The sequence below is a fragment of the Prionailurus viverrinus genome, chromosome A1 (assembly GCF_022837055.1).
Source record: "Prionailurus viverrinus isolate Anna chromosome A1, UM_Priviv_1.0, whole genome shotgun sequence".
Lineage (NCBI taxonomy): Eukaryota > Metazoa > Chordata > Mammalia > Carnivora > Felidae > Prionailurus > Prionailurus viverrinus.
In genome coordinates this window covers 14,022,454-14,047,548 of record NC_062561.1, presented here as the reverse complement: position 1 = coordinate 14,047,548, position 25,095 = coordinate 14,022,454, and the positions used below count along the sequence as shown (strand labels likewise).

The 25,095-nt window shown below is 33.6% G+C and overlaps 1 protein-coding gene across 9 annotated transcripts in view; it reads right to left on the bottom strand.

The window, feature by feature from the left end:
* NBEA (neurobeachin) overlaps nt 1–25,095 on the bottom strand; it is a 680,460-nt gene that overhangs the window by 525,468 nt on the left and 129,897 nt on the right. For 8 of the 9 annotated variants that reach the window (XM_047854707.1, XM_047854709.1, XM_047854711.1 and 5 more), the window contains exons 9-10: nt 21,616–21,813; nt 20,848–20,981 (exon numbers count right to left, since the gene is read on the bottom strand). In XM_047854707.1, the coding sequence (XP_047710663.1) occupies nt 20,848–20,981; nt 21,616–21,813 (332 nt within the window). Of the gene's footprint in view, nt 1–425; nt 532–20,847; nt 20,982–21,615; nt 21,814–25,095 lie in introns of those variants that run through there. The other variant, XM_047854714.1, reaches the window with a different exon arrangement.

The following is a 25,095-nucleotide window of genomic DNA, read 5'->3' as shown; positions in this document are numbered from 1 at the left end:
AAATCACTCTCCTATGTAAAGCCATATAAAATTACAACAATGCCATGGATTTTCTTACTCTTTTTATGTCAGAAGGACTACTCTTTCTCAAACATCTAATGAATAAATGCAGACTTCTAATCACAGTGGAATTCCATTACAAAATCAGAAATATTAATTTTATTCCAAAAATCTTAACACGTATCTATGCTACCCATATAAAGTTAATTTCACTTCAGTTTTAAGTATGACAACAATTGAAAAGTCAAATGCATTCACTAACAAAAGTATTGTAAATTTATACCTAAAACTGAATGCAATAGCAATACTACATCTTTTCAAAAAAAAAATCTTTAAAATAGGTATATTTGACATGGTGGATGTAATAGTAAATAGATGGCCATCTTCGAAGAGGTACATTTTCAAACATAATTTAACAAACTTACCAGTAACTAAAATGCATCGGATTGCTGCAGGGCTCACAATAAACTTGCAAAATTCTGTGTACTGCCATACAAAATTTCTCTCCATTCTTGCCTATTTCCAACTCCCCTAGATACAAAGGCAAATATAAAGGATACTTCAGCCCATTCCTATATCTCCTACATACCACTTCCTGTCTAGACATATCAGTTCATCTGTAGAGGATCTAAGTATATAGGATAACCAAAAAGCAAGTATCTGTGTCAGCCAAAACTAGTATACACAACATAGAAGTTTCTCTTGAAAAGTATAGCAATACCCAAAAATGGATTTCCATAGGAATATTTTACTTAATAGACAGAAAGTGTTCTGTTATATCTTAAAGTAAAATTGCTAAACTTTTCAACAGATAGTACTATAACATATCATGTTCTTTTAAGTAGCAATTCTACTTTAGGAATAGTTAAGGGTGTTTAATAATCCTGCCTCCTTTTAAGGAAAATGACACTAAATAATCTATAGGGTTATTCTTAAAAATAATTAACACCTTCCAGTTCTTAATAAGCTTCCAATAAATTAGAAAATAATATTTATTTCAAGTAACATACTTATAAAGGGCTAGACCTTATGAAAATGAAGAAAATAGTATAATAATACCACTATGACAGCATATTTATTATCTCTCTAGAGCTTTCTGGTCCATATTATTAAGGAATACCACAGTCTTGGCCCACAAATACCTGAGAATATTTAATAACTGTATGAACATGACTAATTTCTGTTACTAATGATAAATATGTACTATATTTAGGTTCCACTGAAATTTATATAAATATAAATTTTGACTTGATTTTAATATAACTTTATCCATTTCAATTTGTCCATTATTTATCTTTTAAAGTAATTAATGTAGGCAATTTATAATCCTAAAAGTTTTATTATCTTTGAGGTTTTTGATTATTTAAAGATATACTGTATCATTAAGACAGACCTAATGTATAACTGAAATGATTGAGATTGAATATGAAACCTCAGTTCAAAGGCAGTTCTTAGGACACAGAAACTGTCTTTTCAATCTGTTTTGTACTGAAACAAGCAAAGTACCTCAGCTACATGAACTGTTTAAATATATTAAGAAGAATGGAATTCATAATGTAAAAAATTAAAGATTCCCTGGGATCCAACACATCCTGCCCTTTTAAAAGGATGTTTTTAATATCTTAAGAAACACTACAGACAAAGTAATTGCCAGAATAAATTCAGAAGTAGATTACATTCCATTAAGATTAAGGTACCAGTAAGGGGAGAAAACCTTTTGACTTTTTCATAAGGTTTCGTCTTTTTTGTAGCCAAATTTGGTATTGAGATACACTGAAATCTTGCAGACAATGATTAAAATTATATAAAATATCTAATACCACTGTTTCTATGCTGTATCTCTGACTAGAAAACTCTTCTGAGATAAGAGTGATCAGAGCAGGAACAAAACTGTAAAAGAAATAAACTCAAGTCCATACCCAAGATAATTTCTCACTCAACACAATTAATTTCAGTGACACCCATACACAAAAAAATCTCACAAAAGTTAGAAGGGTTAAATTTCTTCACAGTTCACAACTGGAAAGGTCTAAACCAAAGTTTCTAATTCCATATCCATTTGACAGTCACGTTTAAGACAATGTGTTCCTAAAGATGTGGTCTTAAAAGAACACTGCCTACCTGCCTATATAGGCAATAAACCTGATACAGAAAACTGTCACATTCATCAATTCAGACATCAAGTGGAGATACATGCTGAAATAAGTAAAATACATTTATCTGCAGAGTCAAATAAGGAAAACAGTGAAATGCAGCACAGGAAAATGTAAGGACAGATGGAATATACTGGTAGCACAGGAAATCACTACGCCTGCCTACAGCCACGAAATCTCTCAGTAATTTCCACCTTTTCTTTCAGCCTGATAAGGAGACAGGCAGCCTCAAAAACTGAATTGGCTACCCCTGTCATGGCTATTTGAGAGTATTCTTTAAAGGTCCTATTTTATCTTTTTATTTTATTTTAATTATTTTTAATTTTATTTTAAGTTTATTTATTTATTTATTTTGAGAGAGAGAGAGAGAGAGAGAAAGAGAACACACATGCACACAAGCAGAGGAGAGGCAGGCAGAGAGAGAGAGAGAGAGAGAGAGAGAGAGAGAGAGAGAGAGAGAATGAATCCCAAGCAAGCCCCGCACAGTCAGCGTGGAGCTCGACATGGGGCCTGAACTCAGCAACAATGAGATCACGACCTGAGCTGAAACCCAGAGTCAGACATTTAACTGACTGAGCCACCCAGGGGCCCCTAACGGTCCTATTTTAAAGTTCATCAGAGAATCACACATTTTTACCTTCCTTTGGTAACAGATTTTGATTTTACGTTTCATCAACCTATTTTATTTCTGAAAAATGTTATAGCCAAAAAGTCAAAGTTCATAAAATTGTGATTGAAATGTCTCAAAATCTGTCTTCTATGGAAACAAAATTTTAACATGTTTAATTCTAAAGGAATTAATTCTAAGCCTCTTATGACATAGTTATATGTTCATATATAGTACCTACCAGTATTTACATAGTTTGAGAACAAAACAGCCTTTGACCAGCTCCACTCATAACTCCACAAACAGCCAATACATATTTACTAAAAAGGGTCTCAAAGCCTACTAATTTAATCCCAATTGAAAAATGACCACTTACAATACTTTAAACATCCTTGTCCCTTTATGAAAATTTAGTAGACAAGTTACAAGTGGCAGTTACTAGTAACCATGTACAATCCATGGATACATGAACACTTTAGAAATTTAATGTTGTATCTTCCTAACCTAAGAAGTTGAAAATTTCAAAAATAAAATAGAGACATAATGACACATGTGTGATGCCCTTCAAGATCAAAATATGTCATAGCAGGGGAACCAAATAGCCAATCCTTTATCCTGGTGTCAAGGCCCACTCTGTTTAACAGAAGAAGCAGGATTAAAAATACACCCTGGAAGTGCTAAAATTGTCAAATAAAGAAAATAAGTATTAAAACAGCTAACGTGGGGGTGCCTGGCTGCCTCAGTTGGTTGAGCGTCACACTCTTGATTTTGGCTCAGGTCATGATCCCAGGGTCATGGGATCAAGTCCCACATCAGGCTCCACACTGAGCACAGAGCTTGCTTCAGATTCTCCCTCTCTCCATCTGTCCCTCTCCCCTGTTCGGGCTCTCTCTCCGTCTCTCTCACTCTCTTATAAAAACAAAAACAAAAACAAAAAGACAGCTGACTACACAGAAAGCTGAAATAATTATTTGATACTTAGGCTTTACAAATGCCCAGGAATTTTCTGGTGTTTTAAAATTATTATTTAAATGATCAGGCAATAAACTGACTTCTTACTTCTTTTTTTCTTCAGTGTGTGTACAATTCTGAAAATCTATACATGTAGATTTTGATAATCCTACCAGAATCAAGATCCAGACCTGTTCCATCACACCAAAAAATATATTTTCCATCTCTTTAGAGCTTTACATATTTTCCATCTCTTTAGAGCTTTACATCTCTTAGATGTATTCCATCTCTTTAGAGCTTTACATATATTCCATCTCTTTAGAGCTTTACAAATCACATTCTTCCAACTCCCATAATCTTGAGTAACTACTCATCTCTTATCCATCACTACAGTTTTGACATTTCAAGAATGTCATATAAATTGAATCATATAGCATGGAATCTTCTGAACTTGTGTTTTCTGACCACAACATATTGTCTTGGATACTCATCCAAGTAGTTGCATATATCAAGAGTTTATTGCTTTTACTTGGTAAAAGAGTATTCCATTGTATGAATGGATTACCACAATTTGTGTACATTTGAGTTATATCTAGTTAACAATAATTACAAACAGGACTACTATAAGCATTCACACAAAGGCTTCTGTGAAACACAGCTTTCATTCATTTCTCATAAATATAAACCTATAGGAGTAGAGGAGCTGAATTACAAGGTAAATGTGTATGTTTACCTTTGTAATAAATGCCAAGTTGCCAGAGTGGCTGTACCACTTGGAAATTCACCAGTAATATATTCCAGTTGTTTTTCATCCTTGCCAGCACTTGGCACCATGAGTATTTTTTACTTCAGCCATCTTACTAAGTGTGTAGTTGTACCTTCTACTAGTTGTATTATACATTAATTACCCTGTTGATTAATGATGCTGAACATCTTTTCATGTGCTATTTTGACATCCTTATATCTTCTTTGGTTAAGTGTCTGTTCAACTTTTTGCCCATTTTTTTTATTGGATTTTATGTTTTCTTACTATTAAACTTTTAGGGACTTCTTTATATATTCTTGATGATTATAATCCTTTGTCAAATAAAGTATTTTCTACTCTTTTCCTCCAGGCTGTAATGTGTCTTTTCATTGCATCTTTTGCTAACTAAAGGATTTTAACTTTGATAAAGTCAAAGTCAAATTTATCAATTTTTGTCTTTTATGTATCTTTTGTGGTCATGTCTAAAATGACTTTGCATAGCCTAGATCACAAAAATTATCTCCTATGTTTTCTTCTAAAAGTTCTATAGTTTTATATTTTACAGTTAGAGTTAATTTTGAGTTTATGTTTTTTAAGTGTGAGGTTTAGTTCAATGGCCATTTTTGACATACAACTATCTTTCCTCCCCTAGATTCACTTTGCACCTTTGCCACAAATCAATTGTCCTTATTTGGGAGACTATTTCTGGACTCTATTCTGTTCTGGTGATAGTGTCTATCGCTTTGCTAATATCATACTACATTCATTATTATAGCTTTATAGTAAGTCTTGAAGGCAGGCAAGTATGATTCCTTTTTCAAAATCATTCTTTTGCTTCTTTTTCAAAATCATTTTAGCTAGTCTAGTTATTTTATGTTTTGATATAAATTTTAGAATCATCTTGCATATATCAACAAACAAATCTAGCTAGGACATTAACTGGTATTGTGTTAAATCTATTGATCAATTCAATGACATCCTACTATGTTGAGTTCCCTATACATGAACACAATAAATCTCATCATTTATTTAATATTTTCATTTCTTTCATCAGCAATTTGGAGATTTCAGCACACAGATCCTTACATGTTTGGACATTTATATTTTAAGCATTTAAATTTCTGAAGCTATTGTTAAAAGTATTTTGCATTTGGTTTCCTAATACTCATTGTTAATGCAAAGAAATAAAAATTATTTTGCGTAAGAAATCATGTCATCTGTAAAGGGATAGTTCTAATTTTTCCTTTCCAATGTAAATAACTTTTAATTCTTTATCTTGCCTGCCTCCAATGGCTAGAACTTCGGATTTGGATCAGAATCACAAAGCTACAACTCAGAGCTGAATTCATATATAATGTTACTGAGTTACTTCCCAAGTTCTCTCCTTTCCATGATTTCCCTGATAATTTCTTGTTGTGGGGCTCTTCTTTTCATTTCTGCTTTCAAAATGCTAGTGCTTCAGTTTCCTCACTCTGCTGCACACTTTTGTAATGCTGCTCAAATCCAGAGCAAACCAGCAGTAACAGGGATAAAACAAAGCAATATAAAGGTTTCTCATTCTGAAAGTAAAAATCCTGGAATCCGCCAGTCCATCCACTCTATCAAGTAAAAAGCTAAACAGACTAAAAAACCACAGCTCTTCTAGGATCCAATAAGAGAGAGGAAGAGGGCAAACCAATGCCCCCAAGACTGGGGAGACAAACAGGAAACTATAGGGAGTCGTGGGTTACCAGAGCAGACACACACAAGTGGAAACCACTGTGGCAACCAGTACCCAGGTAGGGAAAGCAGAACTGTAATTGACAAATTACTAGATCTGAGTGCTTTCAACCCTTCCAATTATATAAAGGTCCCTACATTTACTGGGTGATTTATTTCCAGGAAATAAACCAGGTTTTCACAATAAATAGCAGAGAAAAATCCTTCCAGGCTTCCAGCAAGGCAAAGGAAAATGAACTTGAAATACACAACAGCAATCTTTTCTTAACAAGGCCTGCACTTGGAGAAACCAGTTAACCAATCCTAACCTGCTGAGTTAAGAGCCTAAGTGACCTAGAGAAGGGAAACATCCAACTACAGTCAACTCTAGTCATCTCCTCCCACCTAAAGGCATTGAAAAAGAAAAAAACAAAAGAACAAAACCCCTGAGAAACACGTGAAATTCACAGTCCAGAGGCAAAGGCTGACTAAAAGACTAACACCTAATCATAAGACTAAGGACACTTTCTCTGCTCCACGCCTCACCTCCACATTACTAAAGGCCTATTTACAGAAGTTCCTTTTACCAAATACACAGTGTCTGACCATCAAGAAAAAATTATGCTAAGCCCTTATGATAAGGGCTCTAATGGATGAAAGAGACATCACAGAAGAACAAATGGGCAACATAAGCAAAGAGATGGAATTCCTAAGAAAGAACCAAAAAGAAATGCTAGCAATAAAAACTACTGTAAAAGAAATGAAGACCATGTTTGATTAGTAGACTGAATACAGCTGAGGAAAGAATCTGTAAACTAGAGTATATATCAATCGAGTCTTCCAAAACCCCAAACCAAAGGGAACAAAAACTGAAAAAAAGAAGAATACCAAGGACTGTGGACAAGTAGAAAATGTGTAACATAGCCACTATGGGAATACCAGGAGAAGAAAGCTACAAAGGAACAGAAGAAATATTTAAAAAAACAATGACTGAGAATTTTCCCCAAATTTGTGTCGGACATAGATCCAGAAAGCTCAGAGAACACCAAGTAAGATAAATGCTAAAATAACCTATATCTAGGCATATCATTTTCAATTTACAGAAAATCAAACATCACAAAAAAATCCTAAAAGAAGCCAGTGGGAAAAACACAATACCAATAGTCAAAATTAGGTAAGAATTACATCTGACTTCTCTTCAGAAATCATGCCAGCAAGAAGAGAATACAGTAAACATTTAAAAATGGTAAGAGGAAAAAGAAAAAACAAAAAAACAAAAAAAACAAAACGGCAACCTCACGTTCTCTAACCTGAAAAATTATCCTTCAAAAGTGAAGGAGAAATAAAGACTATCTCATACAAACAAAAACTGAGGAAATCTGTTGCTAGTCTACTGTCTTGCAAAAAATGTTAACACAAATTCTTTAGAAAGAAGGAAAATAATATAGGTCAGAAACTTGAATCTATGTAAAGAAAGCAAGAGCACTAAAGAGGAATAAAGGTAAAAAAAAGTTTGAATTTTGTATTCTAAACTGATCTAATACATAACAGTTTGTTCAAAATAATAATACCAACATTGTATTTCATTATGTATGCTTATGTATATTCATTATGTATGAATATGTATATATGCTTATATATGTTTCTATATGAAATCAATGACATATGAAGTTAATGACAGCAATGATACTAGGGATAAGAAGGAATGATGATTATTTTGTTGTTATGAAGTACACACACCACCCATGAAGTGGTAAAGTGTTATATGATAGTAGACTTAAATTAGTTGCAAACTCTATGGCAACCATTAAAAAAAGGTTAAAAATATAACAAAAACTGATGTCTAAGAAAGGAGAGAAAATGGAATTATACAAAATGCTTAATTAAAATCTCAAAAGGCAGAAAAAGACTAGAAGACAAAAACTGTAACAAAAACCAAAACAACAAATCTAAAACAGGAACAAATATCATGGATATTAATCCAATCATATCAATAATTAATTTGAATGTCAATGTCTAAATGCACCAATTAAAAGACAGAAGCTGTCAGAATGAAATGAAAAACACAACCCACCTATAATGCTGTCTACAAGAAACCCAGTTTAATATAAAGACACAGATTAAAAGTAAATGGATAGAAAAAAATATACCAAGCTAACAACAATCAAAACAAAGTAGAAGTACCTACATTAATTTCAGACAGGGCAGTCTTCAAAGCAAGGAAAATTATCAGAGATTAATTAAGAAGGTATTATATAATGATAAAGGGGTCAGTTTTTCAGGAAGACATAACATTTCTTAAAGTGTATACACCTAACAACAGAACATCAAACTACGTGAGGCAAATACCACTGTAACTGCAAGGAGAAACAGATGAATCCGCTATTACACCTGGAGACTTCAACATCCTTCCCTCTCTCACAAACAGACAAATGCAGCATGCAGAAAATCAGTCAGGACACAGTTGAACTCAACAACACCAACAAGTAACTGGAGAAGACTGGTATCTATACACAACTTCATCCAACAACAACCGAATACACATTTCTTTCAAGCTTACATGGAACATTCAAAAAGACAGACCACAACTGGAGCCATAAATCACAACTTACGAATTTTAAGTGAATAAAAATCATACATGTCTTCTCTCAGATCACATTAGAATTAATAATTAGAAATCAATAAAAGAACATAACACGTGGAGATTCAAAGCACACTTTCAAATAACATGGATTGAAGAATCTCAAGAGATACTAAAAATATTTTGAATGAAATTAAAATGAAAACACAACATAGCAAAATTTGTGGAATGAAATGAAAGCAATGCTTACAATGAAATTTACAGCACTGAATGCTGTGATATTGTGATCTATAATAACAACATATTTATTTGGTCTTCATCCTTGTTTCTGGCACAGAGCTCCTAAAATCCCTGAAATTTCCTAAGTGATGAGAGTGAGAAAAATGTCTTTTGTCATGGTAATGAGATTACTTCGGGTACTCACCTAAAGATGGGAACTAGTTGCCAGGGAAGCCAATCACGTGATGAGAAGGTTGGAAATTTTAGTCCCACCTCCCTAACCCTGTCTTCCAGGGACAACAGAGATACTGGAGACTGAGTTCAACCACCAATGGCCATTGATTCAATCAACCAAAATCCCAAAAGGGCAGGATTTGAAGAGCTGGTCTGTGAACATCTGGGGATGCTGAGACAGTGGAATGCCTGAAGAGGGCATGGTAGCTCTGTGCGCCTTTCCCTATATGTTGCCCTCATGCATTTCTTCCATCTAAATGTTCATCTAAATGTTCATCTGTATCTTTTATCGTATCTTCTTATAATAAACCAGCAATCCAGTAAGCAAAATGTTTCCCTGAGCTCTGTGAGACACTCTAGCAAATTAATTAAACCAAAGGAGGTGATAGTAGGAACCTCTGATTGATAATCTATCAGAAATCCAGGTAGCAACCCAGACTTCTGATTGGCACCATAAGTCCAAGGAGGGGGTTGGTTGAACCCTCAATGTATAGTCAGTTGGTCAGAAGTACAGGAGATAATCTGGGCTTGTGACTGGTATCTGAATTCAGAGCAGCAGTCTTCTACGACAGGGCCATTAATGTGTGCCATCGTACACTACCTCCAAGTAGACAGTGTTAGAATTGAATTAAATTGTAGGACAATCAGCTAGTGTTACAGAGAATTGTTCGGAGTGGCAGTGGTAGAGGGAACCACCTCTCTACACACTGGAATTATGTGCTGAATCCTCTATTATGCACCTATAGAAAAGAAGAAAGATCTAAAATAATAATCTACATTTCCACCTTAAGAAACTAGAAAAATGAGAGTAAACTAAATCCAAAGTAAGCACAGAAGAAGAAGAAGAAGAAGAAGAAGAAGAAGAAGAAGAAGAATAAAGAGGAGGGGGGAGAGGGGAAGGAGGAGAAGGAGAAGAGGAGGAGGAGGAGGAAGAGGAGGAGGAGGAGGAGGAGGAGGAGGAGGAGGAGGAGGAGGAAGAGGAAGAGGAAGAAGAATTATTAGAGTACAAATGAAAGCAACTGAAAAGAGGAAATCAAAAGAGAAAATCAATGGAACAAAAAGCTAGTTCTTTGAAAACATCGATGAAATTGAATAACCTCTAGCCAGTCTAATAAAAAACGTGACAGGACAGAAAATAATACTAATGTCAGAAATGAAAGAAGGGATGTAACTACAGATCCTATGGAAATTAAAAGAATAAAAAGGAATACTAGGAACAATTCTATGCCCATAGATTTGATAACCTAATGAAAAAGACCAGCTACTTGAAAGGCACAAGCTGTCAAATCTCACACAGAAAGGAATAAACATTCTGAACACACTTGTATCTGTTAAAGAAACTGACTCAACAATTAATTTTCTAAAACAGAAAGCACCAGGCTCAAATGGGATCACTAGAGTAAATTCTACCAAACACTCTAAATGGGAAGAAATTATACCAATTGTCTAGAATGTCTTTCAGAGAGTTGAAACAGAGGAACTACTTCCTAAGCATCACTCTAATACCAAAACCAGACAAAGATATTTTAAGAAAACTACAGACCAATGTCTCCCATGAACATATATGCAAAAATCCTCAATCAGATATTAGCAAATTATATCTAAAAAAGTACAAAAAGAATTACACAACACCACAACCAAGTGGGATTTATCCAAAGTACGCAAGGCTAGTTCAAGATTCAAAAATCAAATATAATCCGTCACATCAATAGGCTAAAAAAGAAAAATGACATGCTCATATCAAAAGATGCAGAAGAAACATCTGTCATAATTCAACAACGATTCATGATAAAAACTCTCAGTAAACTAGGAACTTTCTCAACTTGATAAAGATTATCTATAAAAAAACCTACAACTAAGGGGCGCCTAGGTGGGAGCTGGTTAAGTGTCCAACTTCAAGTCATGATCTTGCGGTTTGTGAGTTCGATCCCTGCATCGGGCTGGGTGCTGACAGCTCAGGGCCTGGAGCCTGCTTTGGATTCTGTGTCTCCCTCTCTCTCTGCCCCTCCCCTGCTCACATTCTGTCTCTTCTCAAAAATAAACATTAAAAAAAATTTTAAAAAAACCCCTACAGCTAACATCATACTTAATGATGAAAAACTAAAGCTTTCCCACTAAGATGAGACACAAGGCAAAATGTCCCATCTCACCACTTCTTTTCCACATCATACATACAAATTGGGAAGGGAGACATTAAAGTGTCTTTGTTTGCAGGTGGCATGATTGTATAGAAAATCTGAAAAAAAAAATCCACAAAAAAACTCTTGGAACTAATAAGCAATTAAAGCAAGCTTGCATGATACAAGGTTAATATAAAAAAGTCAAATTGTTTTCCTACAAACCAACAATGAACAAGTGGAATCTGAAATTAAAATTTTAGTACCATTTACATTAGCACCCCCCAGAAATCAAATACTTATGTATCTAAATCTAACAGTATATAAATAAGATCTGTATAATAAAAATTAAGCTCTCCAAATTGAAATAAAAAATGAACTAAATAAATGGAGAGATATTCCATGTACATGAATAGGAGGAAGAAATACTGTCAACATGTCTGTTCTTCCCAAACGGATCTATAGGTTCAGTGGAATACTAGTCAAAAATCCAGTAAACTATTTTATGGGTATTGACAATGTATTCTAAAGTTTATACAGAGAGGCAAAAAATAGTCAACAAAGTATTAAAGAACAAAGTTAGAGTGCTGACACTACTAACTTCAAGACTTACTATAAAACTATAGTAATCAAGACAGTGTGGTATTGGGGACAGAATAAAAAATAGATCAATGAAACAGAATAGAGATCTCATAAATGGACACAAATAAATATAGTCAACTGATCTTTGACAAGTGAACAAAGGTAATACAATGGAGCAAAGACAGTATCTTCAACAAATTGTGCTGGAAAAACTGACCAACTACCCATCTAGAAATACACCTTACACCTTTCACAAAAATTTACTCAAAATGGGTCACAGACCTAAATGTAAAATGCAAAACTAAAAAACTCCTAGAAGATAACATAAGAAAAAACATGGATGACCTTGAGTACGGTGATGACTTTTTAGATATAATACCAAAGAGAAATCCATTAAGAAATAATTGATAACTTTGACTTCATTAAAATTAAAATCTTCTCCTAGAAAGATAATAGCAAGGGAATTAAAAGACAAGCCACAGACCGGGAGAAAATATTTGCAAAAGATACACCTGATAAAAAAAAAAAAAAAAACCTGTTATCCAAAGAATAAAAAGGACTCTTAAAACTGAACTGTAAGAGGGTGCCTGGGGGCTCAGTCAGTTGAGCATCTGGCTTCAGCTCAGGTCATGCTTTCACGGTTTGTGGGTTTGAGCCTCGCATTGGGTTCTGCACTGATGGTGCAGAGCCTGCTTGGTATTCTCTCTCTCTCACCCTTTCCTCTCTCTCTGTACCTCCTCTATTTTCACTTTCTCCCTCTCTCTCTCTCTCTCTCCCTCTCTCTCTCTCTCTCACTCTCTAAAAAATAAGTAAATCTTTTAAAAAAACTGAAGAAAACAAACAACCTGATTAAAATATGAACCAAAGACCTTAACAGACACCTCAATGAAGCAGATATAGATGAAAAATGAAGCTATGAAAAGATGCCCCATATCGTGTCATCAGGTAAATGCAAAAGGAAACAGCAATGAAGCACCACTACATACCTACTAAAATAGCCAAGTTCCAGACCACCGACACCAAGTGCCAGTGAGACTATGGAGCAGCAGGAATTCTCATGCATTTCTGGTGGAATGCAAAAAATGGCATGCCCACTTTGGAAGACAGTTTAGAGGTTTCTTACAGAAATAAACATACTTTCATCATATGAACCAGCAACCATGCTCCTTGGTATCTACCCAAAGAAGGTGAAAAGTTATATCCATACAAAAACCTGCACAAGGTTTACAGCAGCTTCAGTCATAATTGTCAAAATTTGGAAACAACCAGGATGTCCTTCAGTAGGTGAATGGGTTCATAAGCTGTGGTATATACAGACAAAGGAATATATACATTCAGAGCTAAAAAGAAATGAACTATCAAGCCATGAAAAGACATGAAGGGATCCTCATTGTATATTACCAAGTGAAAAAAGACAATCTGAAAAGGTTGCATACTGTATGATTTCAACTACGACATTGTGGAAAACACAAAAATATGAAGATGATGAAAAGACCAGTGGTTTCCAAGGGGTGGGTATGAGAAGGAAGAGGATGAGTAAGTGGAGCACAAAGAATTTTCAGGGAAGTGAAAGTACTTGGTATGGTATTCTAATTATGGATACACTGTTGTCACATTTTTCCTAAGCCCATAGAACGTATAACACCAAGAGTGAATTCTAAGATAAACTGCAGACTTTGGGTCATTACATTGAAACAATTTAGTGTCATCCTTGGTAAAACATGTGTCATTCTGATGAGTGATGTTGATTAAGGGGGAGGGTATATTATGTGGGGGAAAGGGAGTATACGGGAAATCTCTATCTTCTTGATTTTATTGTAAACCTAAAACTTCTCCTAAAAATGGAAGTCTTTAAAAAAATTAAAAATAATTTTAAAATTTCTAAATAAAAAGAATTTCAAAAGTAATAAAAATTCTGCAAAGAAGAAGATTTGTAGTTTTTATTTAGGGCACGTTAAGTGTGAGATACCTTCTACAGAGTTTGGGTATATGAGCCTAAACAGAAGATAGCTAGAAAAAAAGCTTTGGGAGTTATCAGCCTAGGTAATAAGATCAAGGACCCAGAAACAAAATAACATAAAAGTAAATAAAATTACAATACTAAGTTGACTAGAACCTCCTGATGATGACTTATTAATTCCTAAAGATTCAATTCAGAAGAAAAGATTCTTACAGATTAATTCTTTTCTTAAATATGACATAATGGTCATCACATCCAGGGAAGAGCAAGGGAAAAGAGCCTCAACATTGGGAAGAACCCACTTTTCATTAGAAAATAGGGGCTTCTGGGGCACCTGGGTGTCTCAGTGAGTTAACGGTCCACTTCTTGATTTCGGCTTAAGTCCTATCTCATGGTTCATGAGACTGAGCCTGTATCAGGTTCTGCACTGACAGTGCAGAGATCCTCTCTCCCTCTCTCACCGCCCCTCCCCAGCTCATGTGAGAGCTCCCTCTTTCAAAATAAATAAACATTTAAAAGAAAGAAAGAAAGAAAGAAAGAAAGAAAGAAAGAAAGAAAGAAAGAAAGAAAGAAAGAAAAAGAAAGAAGAGAACGAAAGAGAAAGAAAAAAAAGAAATTTGGGCTTCTGAAGGTGAACAGCCTAGCATATGGCAATAGTTTTTGTAAAAGCAAATAATATCTATTTTAGTTTTAGATTCTATGATTACCATACAATCAAAATGAATGAAGCAATTTTTCTTACTTTCAAAAAGAATGTAAAAGGAAAGTTAAAGGAAATAAATTCTATTTCATGTGAAAAATAACAAAATTGTTACAAGACTGAAGTATCAAAGGAGAAAGGATGTGGATATACAAACTAAAGGAAAATGAAGGCAATAATTCACTGAAGATGTGCTCATGTTGTCAAAATTTCTGCAACAAATAATTTTTAGTTATCCCTTTGACAAAACAATTATCCTTTTCTGGGGGGGTCAAAGATACAGCAAAAGCCTTGCCTTTTCCAGAGCAAATTATGTGCTATACACTGAAATAGCACAAAGTAACATAGCATTAAAAGTGGATTTCACTAGATTTAAAAGAAACTTTTCATGAAAGAATTATTGTGAAAAAGTAATCACTTATTGTAAAAAACACTTTAAAATGGACTATTAAGACACCAGCTTATGTGAAAAGTCAATGAATCATAAATCATAAATCAAGAGTAAAACAAAATATCCTTTGTTGTTGACAGCTGACAAATTTATTAAATTGCTACATGTACTGGAAGTTTTATTATTCGGTATCTCCTGTAAAGACTCCACAGAGTAAAAAGGACTTGTCTGACAAAAGGAGGCTATTTGAACATTAAATTATAATTTCCCTATGTTTTAGGCAGAATACTTAATGTATTTTATTTTTACTCCTTAAAAATTAATTTTCACAGTAAATGCAATATAAATTCCATTTTATTTAGCTAAATCTCACTAAATAATCATCTGCTTTTTTCTCCTCTAATAGTAGTAATACTGACCCAAATACACTTTGTGCCTATTTTACTTCAGAGTTTTTCATTAATAATTTAGTAAACTAAAATAAGGCAAACTAGCAAATATATATATACTAACTGTGACAGACATACATTCTTTCCAAAAAAATATAAAGGGAATATAATTGGTAGGTATGTATTTTAAAATATCTAAGTACTCGTGGAAACCAAAATACTATATTCCATACATATGTACAATAACCTTCACAGAGAGATTATCATTATAAACAGATGTCTCACTTATTTTGCCTACCTAAACCAATCCCTTTTCATTTACTTGTCAGCTGGGTTAAAAGTATTTAAAAGAATTTTGACATTGTATTGTAGGTAACTTTTCCTCAACTTACAATCAGAAAATGTGATTGGAAAAAGGTCTTTTATGTCACTTCAAAGTCTAAGGAAACAATCTGTTGAGCTAAGTAAGTGACTGAAATACTGCAACTTCCAGGCAACTTTGTTGGTTTACATATGACAATAGTGCTAGTCAGGAATTTACAATGAAATTTTTAATTAAGGGAAATTCTTAATTATTAAGGGGACTATAAAATTCAAGATAATCATTGGAAGAACTGATGAGCAAGATACATTTTAAGAAAAAAAAAACTTCATTTAAATTCACTAAACAAATTGATGAGTTCTTAACATTCACATTACAAGAAGATTCTTAATGATAGGTCACAGACATAAATGCCTTATGGGATTCTTTAAATCTTTTTTATATCTTATATTCCATCAAGCAGTCTACCAAACAGCTTATATCATAACTAAAATCAAAAAGAACACTTTTCTCAGAAAAAATATTTATATACTTAAAAGAATTCATTGAAACTATCACTTGAAATTGAATTTTAGCTTATAAAATTTTTCAGAATTAAAATCACATTAAAAATAAAATTTAGTAATACAAAATTATATCACATCAATAGTGATCTAATATTTACTGAGGAAAGAGAGAAAACACATTCAATGCCTATTATGTACCAGATAATATGGTAGATACTTCAACACGTACTATCTTAGTTTAGTTCATTTTATACTCAGATAAAGTTGGCATTATGAAAATCATACCACAGCTGGCAAAAGTGATTCTCAGAGTTGCCCACATTGGTTTAGAGGGAGGGCTCTGGAATCAGGCTTTCAGGATTCGGATCCTGGTTCTAATCTGCCACTTAAATCTCGTGCCTTGAGGAAGTTACTCGGTTTTTCTCTCCCTCATCAGCAGAAAAGTAGTACATGAGATAACACAGTTACAGAGGCTGGCACATAGTTAAGTACTTGGAACATGCCATGTACAACTAATACTACACATCCTTGAACGACCCGTCACCTAAAATCAGAAAGTACATAACACAACACTGGTGTGAGTCTTAATCTGTCTGACACCAAAGGAAGTCCTGCTTATTGCATCACACTGTCTCTAATGAGAATTTCTTCCTTCGTGTATTTTTAATTGCTTAATATACAAAAGTCTATTTATACCTTGCACTAGAAAACATTTTCCAAAGCAAATTCTTCCCACAACACACAATAAGGAAGATTTGTTTTATATCACCTACAGAATTTAATAACATATGTTCTTGAAAAAAGGAGGCTGGGCCAAATGAGAAAGAACGTCATGTATAGTCAATGTATCTGATCATCCAAATCAAAGGAAAATGAAATTTCTAATGTACTGAGTCATTCTTAGATATAAAATAAAAAAATATCATTACTTCAAGATTGGAGTTATACTTTCTTGAAATAATTTGTTAATCATTTATTTATTCTTTATGTTATTGACTATTAAATGTCTAATGGAAGCAATTAGTTTAGTCATTGCTTTCAATATTCACTGGACTAAGATTGACGCATCCAATGCAAAATAGTATTAGTTGCTGAGAAATGACAAAACATCCAAATAGCTTTGATCACTTGACAGAATTAATCAAGGTGATCACATTGCTTGAGAATCATTATGAATAGAATGAAATCACAATGGTAATTACATATTGGCCTAATTTACTTATTCAAAAACAGGTAACATCAAATATACTGTTTGTGGTGCCAAAAGCTATTTAACTCAATTCAACAATATTACTGAATTATTATCTATTGAATATTATCTATTCATTTTGTTGGTTAATTTTTTTGTGCCATAATAAAAGCTAAAATTACATGTTAAAAGAGAAGGCGATAGGAAGTGTTATTCCTGGAGATTTAATTACTAAAGGGGCAGCTACACAAAATCCAAAACTAGTTACAGAAAACTCATCTTAAACCCTTCCAAGCTTTCTCTGACTTGGTGTTTGGCTTCAAAACTTGAGTTAACACATCCTCTATTTAAGCCACTATATCTAGAAAATGGATAGTTCAAAACCAGTTTTCATCACTACAACTAAAGTTCAAAATATAAGTCCTACTTCATTACTTCAGTAATTCTCTATTGTAAATACTATATCACTGGTAGAAAGAAGTTCAAATACAAAGTAATACAGCCTGTATTATGACAACCAACTTCCAAGATTAATAATATATCATTTTTTAAATATAAAACTGTAGTATTAGAGATAATCTTACAGATCGCCTAGCCCAATGTCATCAGGATAACAAAACCCAGCATGTACTGTTTACTACATCGATCTATATATTTTATCACATTTAATCTAAAGAATCCAATGAGCTATTATTACTACATTTTATAATGGTGGAAGCTGAAGCACAAAATTGTTAACAAAGGTGTACTAATAATACAGTAAACTCAGCATTTGAACCCAAGTCTGTCTGACTTTAAAGTCCACACATATAACAACTATAATACATAGCTTTCATGATAAAACAAAGCCACAAAAATTCTCACAAAGCCTACCTTTAAAGGCTCCAAAACATAAGATAATTATGTCAATAAATCATTTTAATACAAAGCCTCTTATATAGAATAAAACTCATCAAGATTTGTAAGGACAGTGTAACAGTGCCAACAGAGAGGTAAAGCTTGCAGAAACAATACAAAGTTTCATAAAAATGGACTGCTAAGTAGACGAAAGTACATGGAAACTAAATACTTCAGCTTGAAACACGGAAGACAGAGAAGTAACTAACTTTATAGCTTAGCTCAATTGTTCCATAAAGTAATTAAGAATTCGATAATATTACATTTGTTGGCATATGCTTATTATGCAAACGGATTTTCAGAAAAGAGTGTATCTAATTTTCTCTGGAAATTTAAAAACTTTAAATAGATTCTCATTGATTTAGAATAATTCACTAATAACTAAAAATAAGATGGTATACCCTATTTCAAGGTCTCATTCATCTATATGAGTTTAGGATATAGCCAGGAAACAAGAAATTCTACCAACCCTTGTCCTACAGCTAAGAATCTATGTTCTTCAAGTAGAGGGAGAAGTCCCATTTAACAACTTTAATATTTTAAATGTTAGAAAGACTATATCACTGAAAGACTGTATCACTGATGTGCACACTTATCTATAATGCCCCCCCCTTTCAAAATTTTAAATAACAAAAGACTATACTGCTGATAGATACAGTTGTCCACAAAAGAGCCAACCTCAAACATCAAGGGCTTGGACACAATTAATGTAAAAGTATTAGATAAGAATTCAAAATAGCACATAACTGAATTAACTGCAGGGTAGCTTGGAATTGGGTATGTATGATTACTAAAGATGATAGTGATACTTTTCTTATTATATGTTTTCTGTTGGATTTAAGCTAAGAAGAACATATATATCATTGCAAAAGTTGAAGTTATTTATTACAGAGAAAAGTTAAGATGAGTGACATAAAAGAACTAAAAACAAATAAAAATGAAAATCAGAATGCTGACTGTTTACATTGTCTTCTATCTCCATGATGAAATAAATACAGTTTAAGATACCAAAATATAGTGTAAATATCAAAATGAGTTTTGAAGACAGGCAATGAAAAATAACCATGTGCCTTGGATGAATGGACCAGATAACCTGTTAAAATATGATCTTAGCACTAAGATTTTATAATAGCTATTCATGTAGACATAAATTACTGTGATAGTTTGTTTTAGTTATAACATTTCAAACTCCATAATCTTTCTAATTTTATTCGCAAAGCAACAAATTCCAGTTCAGGTTAGAATAACTATGGACAATATTAATTCATAAGGAATATTTAAATTACACATGGGAATTTTCTACTGGCTACTTCCTCTGCCAATTTCTTCTCATAGCACTAAGTTTTTAATTACTGATTACAATGTATACTGGTTCACTTGGATGATAAAGAGCAAAACATTTTGAATTTAGATCCAGGATGGAAATTTAAACTTTTATTTTTCCACTAGGCTGATATGCCGCCCAATGAAATTACTTAAGATCTTGTAGCAAAGTAGTATCACAGCAGGGTATGATCTCGAGATTCCTTTTAACTTCAAGACTTCAACCTTTACACTGATATAAAAGAAAGCATGACCCATGGAGCTCAGTGTTGTAAATGTACAGGTCACATTTATATTCATATTTATACTTTACATAAAGATGGTCTCAGTACAGGGATAATATTATTAGCAATATTAAAATAGAATTTTGTTAATAACTTATTTAGATAATAAATATGAGAAAATCATGTTACACTTCAACGGACTTGAAATTTTTCCCACCTTTGTTTGCTTCATTCACTAGGTTTTCCAACAATTCAAAATTGGAAGACTTTCATACATATGTGTACATACTAGTGAAGCATTCCTATATTACTTTTGGAGTAAAAATGAATGTTTACCTATGCAATTTTCTGTTTAAATTCTCCAAACATAGCAATGTACACAGTAAAAATCATTCTTAAAACTCACATTTACCTACTTACATAAATGATTCTAAGATATAAAATTAAATATAAAAAATATAAAATTTTATGCATGAGGTATGTTTAATAAAAAGGAAGGAAACTACAAAAATTACACATAAAATCAACCTAATCAGAAAATAACTGAATTATATAAACACAGATATACCTTGGGTATATCTGGGTTCTCATACAGGAACTGTATTTAAAGGAAAGCTAATATCTTTTAATATTATGCTGGTCTTTTGATGATATCATTATAAAATAATACTAACATGTAAGTTATATAACTGTTATCAAATAGTATTCTTCAGAATAAACTTCACCCTAGTAATTTTTTTAAAGCCGACAGGATTTCATGGATGATCCAAACCATAAGCATTTCCAAAGGATAAGGTTGGGACTACCATTTTTCCTCAACTTGTATTATAATCACTATGCTACATCTAGTAAGATGTTTTCATTTATTATCAAGGAAGTCACTCCTTTATGATTGTGTCAAGTCTTAATAATGTGTAAATTTGTATCTGCCTTAGTCCTAAAGGAGCTTTTATTAGCATGTCAGGGATAAAAACCAAATTTTACAACACATTTACACAGCACCAAGGATGTCAGGCATTATCTAAGTGTGTACAAATTACACATTCAAAGAAAACTTACCAGACAGTTGTTTCCACTTGACTGTCATTGAGCTGACGATTGTCCAGTTGGGCAAAAAGTGGAAAAAGCACTTGAATCCCTCCAATTGAATGAATTGCACTATGAATTGAATGTGTTACTATAGCTTTCACATCCTATGTTCAAAAACAAATATGTGTATTAAATTTCTGAGGCATAAGTTATCATTATTTCCTTGTTCCAAATAACTTCGTAAAAAGAATTTCAAAAATACTGACATTTTTAAAGCCCTCAGTTATATAATTTTTGATACACATATAAAATAAAAACTTGAAATATCTTCGCCAACCACTTTAAATCTGAAACTTACGTTGAGATTTTTATACTGAAATATGAAGCTATAAATGGAAAAATAATTTAGAATAAGAAATACTATCAGAAGATTTAAAGACATTCAAGTAATTTTTATTTGGGGGAGTTATATTAGTACATCTTTAAAGCAATGTATATTTTTGTGTCTAACAGCTATCTGTTCAGCTAATCAAAGGATTTTTTTTCCAAAGGATACATAACAGATAAGATAACAGAAATGACAGATTCCCTACTAAGGAGACTGACTAGTCCAAGGTAAAGTATATTGCCAAAAAATTAAAATAAAAAAATAAGGTAGAAGGCAAAAATGTCATGCAAAGAACTAGAAGATGAAAAAAAATACCAACTGTAGACCTATAGGTTGGTAATATTTAATATGTAAAATAGATACTGTTAATACTCAATGAAAATATGGAAACTAAGCTTCTATTCACCTACCTGGAGCATTAGGGCATGTGGGGAATGCACAAAAATTGATGCATTTTCCTTTGGTGATGATTCCAGGCATAGCTGCGCATCAGTGGCCTTAGCATTATATGTAAATGCAATGCTACTTGCAAGTTTCCCATCATACAGAACCTGTTTATGATGTTCTGCCAAATGAATGTCACTCTCAGATTTAAATTTGAAGGTACTCTGAAAAAATAAAACTAAATTAAATTCTCTTTTTAAATGTAACATAATAAAACTCTAAAGTCTTAAAGCACAGAAGTATTTAAGATAATAAACAATTTGTTTTGACCCTTCCATGTGTCAGGTATTAGTCAATGGTATTATATTATTTTGTTAGCTCACTTCAGTTCTAGAAGTTAAATTGTACTCAGCATGCTAATAAACACTCAGATCTTCATATTCTCATTTTTATTGTTTTTTTGATTATCTACAAAATAATTTTATTAGAAAAAAATGTACATTCAGATGTTATTAAATATAAAGGGAGTTTGATTTAATACTTCATGACATAAATTTAATGTTTCTTGTTAACACATTCACAAGTATTTACATGAGTATACAGTACCTGGGACATCAATTACTCATATAGAAAAATGAATATCATTTAAGACTATGAAGAATATTTATGTGTAGAAATATTTAGGTCTTAAGTATAGCAACATATTGAATAACAATACCACTCTACAAAAGCATCAGAAAGTCATGTTAAACCCAGAAGTTCATATATATATGTGAATTTTAATTTGTATTTTATTCGCAAATTTGTAATTTAATGCAAATATTTAAAAACACTGTGCATATATAAAGTGTCACCACTTTATATACAGAATACAGAAATAATAAAGATGTACTAGCTGTAATAAAAAAAAAAGTATTGGTAGAAATGGTTAAAATTTCGCTACAGATATAAACCTGACAATGACAATGACAAGTAATATTTCACCTTTGCAACAATTACATGATATCAGTATTTTTATTATTTTCAACCTAACAACTATGAAAACTGAATGTTAGAAAAATTAAGATCTGGAATAGATGGTACCAGTATCAATGGATTAAAAGTGAAGTGACCTATATTATAATCTAGGCTCTACCGCTAATTACTCTAGACCTTTATTTGGTGTCAAAGATATCATTTAACCAATGTGGCTCGATTGGTTACTGTTACAGTAAGATTAAACCAAACGTTCCAAACTCACATTCTTGTAGGAGGTGAACAGACACAGGCATAAATGAAGCAGGTCAAGTGGGGGTTTCTTCAGACTACAGAAGTACACGTCCTGTCTAAAAGTGTTCCTCAATGTTCAGCTCAAGTCAATTATTGTACCATGTTGCCAGTTCCTCAATATTTTTCAAAAGGAACATGAACTCTGGACTTTTACATAAATATAAAATCACCTAATTTGTAATTTAATGCAAATATTTAAAAACACTGGGCAGACCAAACATGTCAGGTCAAATTCAGCCCATTTTGTACTTCTAAACTCGTATCCAGAGAGCCTTCCTTACTGGAACCTGGATGCAAACCACTGAATTAGGCACATGCAAAGGGAAGAGCAGCATGAATAAATGAAAATTTGTACGTAAGTAGCTATGGAAGGATGATACTTTTTGTCCTTTAAATGTAAGCACATTTACATATTTTGATATTAGAAATAAGCTAACCGAATTGCAGTATTTGGGATCAGACCTTGCTTTTTCTTCTCAGTTAAATGGAATGCAGAACTTTATCTGCCACCCCAGAGATTTAAAATGTAATCTGTTTATATAACTCACAGATTCACACCTCCCAATCTAGAGGCAACAGTTGGGCTTAAAATATGTTCTGGTTTAAAATAAAGATTATATTTCAGTCCCTCTTGTACTAAAGAATAGGTGACAATTACAATAAAAAAAGATTTTTTTAAAGTCTTCTTTGAGAGGAGTCAACATGGTGGAGAAGTAGGGGGACCCAAAGTTCCCTTATCCCTCAAACACAGCAGTATTGAGGTCAGGAGACTTAGAATTTCAGGAATCTCGGCTACAGAGTAACAGAAACATCTCAAGGGGCCCTTGGTGACAATTGGTAGGCCATAGGTGCGTGATTATGAATTGGGAGAGATAAAACACATGGCGTAGGCAGAGAGGAGAGGGATCCCCTTCTGTGGATAGACAAAAGGAAGAGAAAGAGAGGGTGTGGAAGTGTAGGATTGTATTTGAACAAGAGAAAACCCACAAACTGGGTAGCGGGAAAAAAGGAGAAAAAAACAATTTCTAACACAATCCAGAGTTTCAGGACTTTCTCTGGACTGGGAGCAGACACACTGTATACTCTCCGGATGGGGAGGAGGAGCCAGCCCCAGGCTGGGTAGCTAGCTCAGTCGGCAGTCAGAGAGAGCAGTCATCTCCCTTGGGTGCTGTGGTAAGAAGGTATATAGCAGCTCCACGGACAAAAGATCCTGCAGACAGCCACCAGCCAGAGGCCCTCTGTCTGCTGGCTGGGAAAAATGGCACTACACTGGAACTGGGGCATTGGAGCAGTATCCTTTAAATTCAGGGCCAGTCTGAATCCCAGCCAAGTGCCTGGGAGGCACAGGAAGCTGTGGAACGGGACAAACGGGACACATGGGCCGCTCGTGCAGATGCCGCACTGTGAGAATAGCCTGAACACAGTGGTTTGGGTCATCTGGTCTGGGGAGGAGAGACTGGGGTGCCAATATTTTTCTCCCCATCACCAAAAAGGTGGGGCTTCAGAGAACAGAAAACAGGCCCACTGTGGAGGCTGGACCTGCCTATACCAAACCACTCCCCTCTTTGCTTGGTAGCTGAGTATCTACCAGAGCAAGATTGACAATGACAGAACCAGATGGCCCCTCCTGCAGACCAGCAGAGTCACCAGTTCCAAGGCACCGTCAGATATTGGTCTAGCAGTTTTGCATTTTCTGATTTGATTCTTGGTCAACTCTAATTTTATATATAACATATATGTAATATTTTTTTCCTTCCCTTTCTTCCTCTTCTTTCTTCCCTTCTCTATTCTGGTTGTTGGTTTGTTTAACCAAACATTTTTAATCTATTCTTTTTATACTTCCTCTACATCTCCTTCTTATTTATTTTCCTCTCTCTCTCTCTCTCTCTGAAGAGAGAGACTCCAAAACACATCTTGAAGGGCCAGACCCTGGACAGTGTATGACCCTTTTTTAATATAGTAGTGCTCACCGGTGCAGGACATGTAATAAGCTATTAAAACACATAAGGGACAGAAAACTAGCCAAAATGATGAAAACGAAGAATTCTCCTCAAAAGAAATTCCAGGAAGAAATGACAGCTAGAGAATTGCTCAAAACAGATATAAACAATATATCTGATCAAGAAAGAATAATTCTTTCTATTAATCATAAGATTAATAGCTAGGCTTGAAAAAAAGCTTAGAAGACAGCAGAGAATCTATTGCTACAGAGATCAAGGAACTAAGAAATAGTCACG